The sequence below is a fragment of the Megalobrama amblycephala genome, linkage group LG22 (assembly GCF_018812025.1).
Source record: "Megalobrama amblycephala isolate DHTTF-2021 linkage group LG22, ASM1881202v1, whole genome shotgun sequence".
NCBI lineage: Eukaryota > Metazoa > Chordata > Actinopteri > Cypriniformes > Xenocyprididae > Megalobrama > Megalobrama amblycephala.
The window spans coordinates 29721365-29731904 of NC_063065.1; the positions used below are offsets into that span (position 1 = coordinate 29721365).

Here is a 10540-nt window from a genome sequence, read left to right on the forward strand (position 1 = left end):
ATCACTTTGGATCAACAGTGCAGCTTTAATTTGATCTAATTTGATAGAGTTATGGTTTCAGGAATTCTCTGGGGGATTAATATATATATGCATTCCCCAGAGAATTCCACTTCCACTGTGTATATACAGATAGATAGATAGACAGATAGAGGAAGGTAAAAGGCTTTAACTGTTTTTTTTTTGTTTTTTTTTACTTTAATACACTGATATCCGCACAGATTTAAGCAGTCAGCAAAACACGCAGAAGCACAATGACGACAATCGACTACAGAGGCTTGTCCTAAAAATCCCTGTCAAGTGACCATTTGAGTCTGATAAATCAAACTGCACTTGTTGAAAGTAAGCATTCCAGACTGATTTTACACTCAAGAAGAAAGTGAAAAATCCTTTCAGAAGGGGAAAATTAAACGATCCAGGATGAGCACAGTAAATCATTCCAATTTAACTGTCCAGCATCCACAATTTAATGAGGTCTTGTGGGTTACGCCTCCAGGTCTTTATAAGCAGCGCGAGACATGGGAATTTGGCTGTGATTTGTGAACTTACAGAGAACAGCTGAAAAAAAAAAAAAAGAAAAAGTCTTTGAGTTCACTTCATCACTAACCACAAGAGATGCCACTGCAGTGTTGACACAATGTAACAACTTGCATGAAATATATGAGCACTGCCAACATCAGACTACCGTTTGCTGAACTCCTTTGAATGGTTTGAATTTTTTGCGTGGATAGATGTTATAATTTAACTTTACTACTTCATGTTTTCATTTACATAAAAACAGACATTTCTCAGTAGTTCTAAAACAATATTAAATCCAGATGCATCTTGTAGTAAAAAAAAATTATATACATATATATAAGCGGGAAAAAATGCATGGCAGTTTGACCAAAACTGGTGTCTTTTTACAGCACTGACTTGGGTTTATGATAGTCAGCACACACAGAGAGATGTGTAGCCGGCTACAGAAATGCTGATTTCCATTTCCTTATCAAGCATGACTTGACTGCAGGATTTATGGGTGCCTGACACGTGAAACCAATCACCAAAGCAGCCAGCGTGGTGACAATGCCCATCCGCTTCAGATTAGTGTGGCTACAGAACAATTTTCAAGTAGAGAGTGGCTTCCTTTATGAGTGTGATTAAAAAATAAAAATCAGACAGTAAAGTAAATTAGCCTTTTCATAAGGGCCATACAATTGAACACATTAGGGTTTATGGTTAAAAGCAGGCCAGATTTAGATACCAAAGGCATGTCTACAGTACAGAGACGTAATGAAGAACACGTCAGCTTTTTTGTTCCCGCTGTCTTCCTCCAATTATTATACAAATACACACAGTTTCTCTGTTCATTCATGTCATGGACTGCATTATTCTACATAATAAAAGAGAAAATACACCAAATGCATCTAAAACCTTCATATACAAATTGAACAAATAAAGGTGCGGTCACTTTTACTGTTGTTCAGCGAATTTCGCATGAGGTCAAAAGATTTTCCCTGTGCATATTGCAACTGGTTCAAGTTGGACACTTTGGAAAAACTGCATTTAAAGGGATAGTTCACCCAAAAATGAAAAATATCCAATGATTTACTCACCCTCAAGCCATACTAGGTTATATCTTCTTTCAGACATACACAATTAGAGAAACATTAAAAAAAATAGATATATCCTTGTTCTTAGAAGCTTTATAATGGGAGTGAATGGGGGGGCCAGATTTTGAAGCCCAAAAAAATCATAGTTTTTATTATAGTTAATGAAGTTTTAAATATGGATATTTTTCTTACAAAAACCCATCGCTTCACTTCAGAAGTCCTTTATTAACCCCCTTGAGCCGTACGGATTACTTTTATGATGGATGGATGCATTTTTTTGGCTTCACAACGACTCAATCCCGAAATTGCGATAATTGACAGCATGGTAACCATATTAAAGTTCTGGCCTATCGTGTATTTGGTATAAGCTATTTTTGAAAAAAGTAATATAACAAGACTTGTTATGCTCTACAATTTTAACTCAACCATCGTGTACAAAGGCGTCATGTTTTGTTTCTTTTTTTAAAGCTGTGAATTCTAGAATTTTTGTAAATGCGGTTCATTCAGTTTTAGAATGCAGTTGTCACTCCCTTAAATTACTGCACTGTGTACAGAACACGATTAAGCACTAAAAGGTCATCTGACAACCGAATTTAACTGCAGTGTGTACGTGGCCTTTGTAGGCAGTTGTCAGGGTGTTAACGTGCTGTTTCTAGGGTGTTCTGGGTGGTTGCCAAGTCACTGCTATGCTGTTGTGGGATGCTTTTTATTTTTAAGGCTAAAGACGGTGTCCGAAATCGACCCCTATATCCATAAATAGGGCACTAATTGAGGGGACAGCTATTTGTAGTGGTGTCCAAAACTATAGTGAACGTTATCAAGCGCACTCATTCAATCCCATAATGCACCGCAATAACGGATAGAGAATACCCATAGAGAATACAGCTGAATCATCCATCCATCCATCAATTCTCCAAACCGCTGGTCCAATGTGGGTACAATGTAATATCATACAGGTTTAAATTCCTTTTTAATTTATAATTAAATTGTTTAATTAAGTTTTATACATGCTAGTAGTTTCCATGACAGAGTTAAAGATAAATCTTTTCATTACTATTGGAGGTGCCGGTTTTCTAATTTTAAATAATTATTAAACAGCAAGCATAAACTATGCAAAAGCAACAGCTCTTCTGGCAGCCCTATTGGGAATAGTGAATGTGGGTATAGAAAAATTCGGACACAGCGTTAAAGCAGAACTCAGTAAGATTTGCGAAGCTCCCCCTACAGTTTCCTTCAGTGAATCACACTGTCGTAAATACTCCAAACGCAGCTCTGGACTACAACGACTACAACGCTCACCAGCGCAGTAGTTTTGCAAATACAGTCAAGAAAGAGGAGGCGGGTGATTTGCAAATACAGTATTTTAATTTTCGAAATTGTCTTTTAAAGTCATAATATATACATTGTTTTTGAATTACCGTAAAGCATTTTGTCACTCTCGCATGAACGTGAACATGAGGCGAGATTGTTTCGGGTCGGTGCAGCTCAACTTGCAAGTGCTGTATTCTGGCGTAGACGTGCCAGATGGGGTTAGTGCACGCCTCAAACACACCACTACAAGTCAATTAACCATCGTAAGGACTTAGAAAACTATTTATGAAGGTAAAAAAAGTTACTTAGTTCTGCTTTAAGTCTTTTTGTTTGGGTCATTTTATCATATGCCAAAAAACAAACAAAATGCAAGTCTGTTTGCTTCAAAGCGTAATGGCAAGTACAAGACACAAGAGGCATCATTAAAGGCAGTGGTTCTCAATCAGGGGGCTTCAGCAAACTTCCAAGGGCCTCAAGATGACAAACAAAACTTAAATTAATAAACTATTATGGGCATGTTAAAATTAGCACATTAATGCATGCAATTATTTTTTTAGTTTTTGTTGTAACACGTTAAAAATATTTAACGCAATTATTGCAGCATCAATTTTTTCCATGAGAATTTGGCTAGCGTTACATTATATGATCACGCTCTTATTCATGCAAATGCTTTTAAACCAAGCGGCAACCTCCCCCTTTCTCTCGTGAAGCCAATACGGAAGTAACTTAAACTGCAATTCATCGACTGGCCGCTAGGGACAGGCTCCAAAAGAGAGCAGAATCTCATAGAGTCCCATGTTAAATTGGCCAAGTTTATAGCAGAAAAAAACATGTTTACAAATTGGTTCAAATTGTGGTTTTGGTCTATACTGCTATTTTTGCCCTTCATGACAACTCTGAGGGGGGTGAATTTTTTTATAACTTATCCGTTTAAATTATATTAAGCCTTAAAGTTCTGCATAATTAAGGGCGTGGTCACTTGAGTGACAGGTAGATTGCGCTGCTGTCTGTGAGCCGTCATGTTACCTCAGCTGCCGCCGAATTTGGCATCTCAGCCGTATTTGTGCTCGATTATTTTATACAATTATAAAATATGGCTTGCTGCATAATATTCGAGACTGATGTGTGTCTGTGTAGATGTGCATGCATGGGAAAGAGACACAGAACACACGTTGTTGGATCGTGGCATTGGCTGAAAGTTTTGGTTGTGAGATTTACTACAATGACAATGGCGGGAGGATATCAAAATCCGACAGCACTGCTTGGATATTATAACTAAAACTGCTGCACTATTTTGAAAAAAAAATATACTTTGGACACAGGCTCGTTTGTTTGTTAGATACGATCGTATACAGTTTTACAACATAAACGCTGCTCAGATTGCATCCTTTCTTGAAGAACGATGACAGAGAGCAGATCATTCAGAAGAAATGTGACATGTTTTTTTGTTTTGCAATGGACACTCATATTTTACCCAAGTGCCACAGATTGGATTCATCTCGCGATCTCTATTTCATTATAAAGGTATGAAGTCCCATTTGATTTTCCATGTTGTTATTTGCACAACCAACACTACTGGTGTTGGAGGATCTATATCTTAAAAAACACCGTAGATTGACAGTAAACCTTTAGAACGTTCTGATGATAAAACTTGTCTTCATTAATATTTTAGATCGTATCTAAGATAGATAGATAGCTCCTTTGCTGCTAACATGGTCACGTCGAGCTAGGCGGGCGTGGTTTCAGCAACCAGTCATATCAGCTCAAACCACCTCCCCGCCTCTTTGCCCATTTTCAGTTATCCGGGAGTGACGTGCAGTGACGCGCAGCTAAGATGGCCGCGGCCTCATTTTCGCTTCAAAACTGCTGTTCAGAACTCTATGGGTGACGTCACAGACGCTACGTCCATATTTTAGCTTATTATCATGCATATTACTAGGATATTTGCTGTTTTTTAGTGTTTATAAAGCACATATTAATGCCTTATTCTGCTTGACCTTATTCTACATCCTTCAATCCTACCTAAAACCTAAACTTAACAACTACCTTACTAAGTTTAATGAAGCAAAAATCATAGTTATTAGTTAGTTAATAGTTAGAATTGGACCCTAAAGTGTGACAAAATAACTAATAAAATAACATTTTGTCAGCTTTGTCATTTTTAGAGCAGAAATTGTGGAAATAGCTTCAATCAGGGAGACTTTGTCTATAGTGAATATTATGTACACCTGTTATAGAGCAATAGATGAGATGAGGGGCCACTTCACTCAACTCCTCGTACCCTAGTCCCATCTCGTTCAGCTTCCCGGGCAAGTAATTCTCCACCAGAACATCACAGACTTTGGCAAGCTGACAAAAGAGAGAGAGTATGAAGTGTGACAGACTAGGGCCTGGTTTCACAAACAGGGCTTAGATTAAGCCAGGATTAGGCCATAGTTAATTAGGACATTTAAGTAGTTTTTAATAAATGTGCCTTAGAAAAAAAACATTACTGGTGTGCATCTTGAGACAAAACAATGGCACTGACATATTTTAAGATATTATAAGTTGCTTTTAGTTAAAACGAGCATAGGTATTCAAGCCAAAATATATCATAAATCAAATGTAATGTAATGCGTTACAAACTTTTACCTCAGTTACAAGTTTGGTCCCCTTTGGATCTTTAAGATTAACAGCGAATGCTCTGCAAGAAAGATGAATGAGCAGAGAACAGTTATAACTCCAGAAATCGTGAGCCAATGCATTTTTTAAGGTTTCTTAATAAAAAGTATATACCTTTTTGTTCCTGTTCACACTCAGAAAATAAGCACTCTCATCACCCACAAACGGAGGGCCCCATGCTCTTGTGTCGTCCCCTGAGCCTGTCACACATTCACATCTGAATATAGTTCAATGCAGTCAGACACTGTTTAGATCTAAACTAAGAATCCTTTTTTACAGGAACTGGCAACGTGAAGTGTTTAATATAGTAAATGTCACTATATTGCAGCTATTTAACATAGAAATAGCACTACTCCACCTCAGAATATTTGCTCTAGAGGCATGCTTGGTCAAATGTTATTTTAATATATAAGTAAGTAAACTTAATGAAAGGGGATTTTTATTATTTTAGAACTTTAAAGTCTAAATTCCAGTCCTAATTCAATTTCATTATATTGAAGCTTATATTATATTATCGTAGTGGCAAAGATATTCTTTAAAATGTCAAATAAAATAAATAAATAAATAAATAAATAAAAGAAAAAAACATGGTGCTGAGGAAATGGTAACAGGTAGAATTTCCATTTTTGGGATAAACCCAATCCTTGAAATGATGCCAACATCTTCTTAAGCTAAAATTCAACAATATATCTCCAAAAAAAAAAAATCACATTATAGCTCATTTACATAAACCTCACCTGGTCGCTCAACTTTGATCACCTCTGCTCCCAAATCTCCTAATATCATAGTAGCAAAAGGTCCAGCCAGAACTCTGCATTGAACACCATAATGAGAATGTTTAATAACCTTCACAAGCATATAAAGAGCGTACACCAAAGTCTCTCAAGAAAAGTCTGTTCACTCAGCGGCCATATTAGCAACGCCTCCGGCAAGCTATTTCAGGACCCAAGTCTTATCTATTTGAATGGGGAATCCTGAAATCTCAAAAACTGCTTAGTGAACTCACAATTAATTAACATATTTCAAATCAGCAACAAAATCTGACATGAACTGTCCCATAAATGTTGTTCCTTATCCTCAAAAAGCGTTATTTTTCAGGCTTGACGAGCCAATGTGCAAGTGCAGTCCTAAGCGCAAGTGTCAGGTTTCTATGGGAACGGCAGCTGCAGTGATGCAATAACTTTATCAACCAGCGATTGGCTCTTTTACTTAGAAGGCGGGACGTATTCCGCCATATTGCGCATTGCAGTTTCTCCCATTCATAAATAATAGGAATGAACTGTCTTTCTAATATTCAGTCTTTGGTGTACACTCATTGTGCAAAAAAGAGCTAAGGCAAAAACAGCAAAATATTTAGTGGTAATCATAAATCAGTTATAAAGAATTGCACAAATACTGTAGATAAAGTAACTTAACACAGAATTACCAACTTGCAGACAGCTTTTTACAGGAAGAAGAGTCAGTGTTGATGGCTTCAAACACTTCATGAGTAACGTTAGCTGAAAAACGTCTCCCAGTTCGAGTTTAATGTGAGACCAACCACTGTCTTGCTGAAAAATAACATCTAATCATTCCTCTTTAGATATTCTCCTACTCCAAAGCAAGGCCATAACCATGTCTTGAATACTGGGGGCATTTTTTTATAAAGCATAAAGAAACAGAACAGTGAAGGAAATTCTAGGTCTAAATCTAGTTGGGAAATACTCATTTTGAACTATTTACAAATAATATTTGCATTAATTGTGTCGAAAACGTTTCTTGTCTCGCCATGTTAGGAATTAGGCCTACATAAATCACGAAATCCATATTTTCAATTCCAAACGGCCATATTTGAGAAAAAAAAAATAGAGTAGTTTGCATTATTGGATGTTACTGTCTGTCGTTAAACATTTATATCGCAAAACAGTTGACATATTATTAGATGTTTCTCCATTTGTCTTACCTCACTCTCTTTCAACGTTAAACTGACGCTTCCCGCTGAAATTCACCCTCTGCTTCTTTGAACAGTAAGCCCCGCCTACTTTAATTTAAATAATAGGGGAAACTGTGAAAACGCGAGTAAAACAAACGATTACACTAAAGTTTGGTCTCGAAAGTGTTCCTTATGATATGTCAAATAAACCTAATCCATGGATATTGACATGCAGCCAGGAATCGTGTTTCCTGACATTATATGTGCCTGATTTCGACGCCGGGGAAATACATAAAGCAAATCTGCCTGTGAATATTTTATATAACTACAATATAGGTAGGTCAATGTTATATCGTCATATCGTCCAGCCCTAAAACTTGTATTTTTTTTTTTTTTTTTTTTTTTTTGTCAGTGTTTATTTAAAAACACCCAATTATGCAGAATATAAGATATTTAATTGATGATTTGTCAACACAATATATAACAAAACAATATATACGGTATGATTTTACCCCAAAATCCAACAATTTGACACAAAATTATAACTGCAAAACACGTTTCTCTGCCTGGAGTTCAGCTGTTTCTGTGAATTGCAGTGATTCATTTGCTTCTTTTTTTCTGTAGCTTTCGGCACCCTTTAAATATATATCTCAGGTTTTGTGTCAAAAATATTTGTACAGTAAATCACAAAGCTCTTTCCCGTTTTGGATGTGTTTTGTGTGTTTTTCGCAGCTTTCACGCTAAAAACCAATGCTGCTACTCAGTCGTTGTGCCACTCAGTGTGCGTGACCGCAGTCATAACGGTCGACGGTGACATCACGTGCATGCACGGTTACTTCCTGGTTTTCGTTAAGCCAGCTCGGGCATTTCCGGTGAACTGTTAGCTGTTCATTCTGTACTTGTTGTACAACGACACAAAACCATCAATGGTTGGCTTTTTAATGTTGTATTCATATTTTCAAGCAGTTATGACATTGACCTAATTTGCCAATAAACCAGTTTTATTGATTGTAATAAATACAAAGCTATTGTGACCGTTTAAAAACGCTGTGTCTGTAATTAGACATGCACAAGCAAGTTGTATTTTTTCCAGCACTTCAAATGTTATTTTTAATGTGATGACCACAAACATTATTTGTTCATCCTTCTGAGATTGTCTCCATTGTAAAACCGAACGTTAAAAAATTTAGGAAATTCAACATTTGATAGAAAACACTTATTTAAAAATAAAAAAGACAATAATTACCACTTTAACCAGCAGGTGGCGGCAAAGTAGCATTTATTTGCACATTTATCAGCCATTTCCTCTAATCATTTTTCACTTTGTTTTTGACTAAATATTAAACATTATAAAATAACTAGGTTTAAAAATACATTTTGTCAATGTGAAGTATGAAGTACTCACAAAATCTCATGAAAAACAATAACTTTTCTTGTGAATGAATGACACAGAAAGCGAGCACCGCACTATTTCCCTTTGTATCACAGCAGCTGTCAGTCAGTGCAGCACAAGATCAATGATTTCAGCACACTTGTAAAAACACACATTTTATTCAATTAATCTAACTAAAGTGCACAATAAATATTTAATTTTTGAAGCTTTTTTTCACATAAAAGTGTGAAAACTGATGGTCGAACTTGAATTTAGCTGAGGAACACTGAGGTATGTTTTTATTTTTATTTTTTTATGCTGTCTTACGTTTGAATAACTAACTTAATGCTATGCCTGACTATTTAAATGACTATATTCTGATTATAAACTAAGTATTACACTACTGATGCTCAACACACCAGCATATAGCCCATTTGGCCATTCCTAATTATTGGATTGGACTTGTCCCCCTCAATGTCTATGCTGTCTTTGATGTTTTTCTGAGAAAGCAATGGCTTTTTAAGTAATGCATTTGCTTAAATTTTGCTAATTTCCTGACCAATAATTTGTGGTTAAGACAAATTAAAGCATATGTGTGTAGCCATTTTGGGCTTGACCCTTATGTTTCTTGCCCAGAAGTGTAATTTTTGTATATTTAGTAGCCACTCATAACATGACATGAATGCACAGATCCTACCTTGTCAGATCTAAGACTTTAACGCCATCTAGCGGTCTGATCTGACCTTCACCTGTATTCATGGGGAAATGAGTTTGCATTATTATTAATAACAACAATCAGTGAGTCAGGTAATTAATTGTATTCTGGAAATTCATTACAAATAAAAATCTACATAACTAAATAATCCTGTTTTATGCAGCACAGAAAAAAAGAGAGATAATCCCTGGATCAAAGTTCAGCTTGATTATGATTAACAAAAGACTGAAATCATTCGTTCTCCAATTAAAGTCATTCGTTCAAAGGGCAAATAGGTTAAAAAGTAACTTGTTGATCCTTTAAGATTTTTTAAACACATATAATATTTCAGGATGGTTTGCCGTTTACTTTTGTTTTACTTTGTAGCATAGATGCGCATACAAGTGCCACAGCATAAACAAGCAGAAGTGCAAAACAATTACATTTCAACAAATACATCGTTTCCATTAAATAAACAAACAAACAGGTGTGCATACACGTATTTACACCATAAAATATAGTATAATGATAAAGTAAACATTTGTAAAATTAATTTAGAGCACTAAAATGTTCAGACACTGATGGTATGATCACATCTCACGCGTTACGTGCGCGTGCACTGTTACAGTAGCGGGATAATGGTCGGTTTAAATACAGGCGCTACCTTGCAGCTTGGCTGTGAATGGTCGTCTTATATTCACATAGTTCGTCTTATTCGGTTGTAGAAAGTGTGATGTTCTGCTTAGATAAGATAAAACTCTTATAACAACGCTTCCCGACATGTTGACTCGACGTTTACGCACGCAACGCGATGCGACGTCTATAAAAGCCCCGCCTTCACGCGTAAAATGTTATCAAGTATCTATTGAGAAATTACAATCTTAGCAAGTGAGTACTGCGGTTATTTCAACACATTTGACAGCACTTAAATGGGCGTCACGAGAGACAAAAATGACTAGTATTTGTTGCTATGAAACACAAGAGTCCTCCAGCAGGGGCGC

General features: G+C 36.3%; 1 protein-coding gene across 1 annotated transcript in view; it reads right to left on the reverse strand.

Moving 5' to 3' along the window:
• The window catches only part of sugct (succinyl-CoA:glutarate-CoA transferase), a 183822-nt gene extending 173312 nt beyond the window's left edge, over positions 1 to 10510 (reverse strand). The window contains exons 1-6 of the mRNA XM_048174036.1: positions 10204 to 10510; positions 9543 to 9594; positions 6299 to 6372; positions 5677 to 5761; positions 5532 to 5583; positions 5129 to 5249 (exon numbers count right to left, since the gene is read on the reverse strand). Of these exons, the coding sequence (XP_048029993.1) occupies positions 5129 to 5249; positions 5532 to 5583; positions 5677 to 5761; positions 6299 to 6372; positions 9543 to 9594; positions 10204 to 10321 (502 nt within the window). The 5' untranslated portion in view covers positions 10322 to 10510. The remainder of the gene's footprint in view (positions 1 to 5128; positions 5250 to 5531; positions 5584 to 5676; positions 5762 to 6298; positions 6373 to 9542; positions 9595 to 10203) is intronic.
• Between the last annotated feature and the right edge of the window lie 30 nt (positions 10511 to 10540).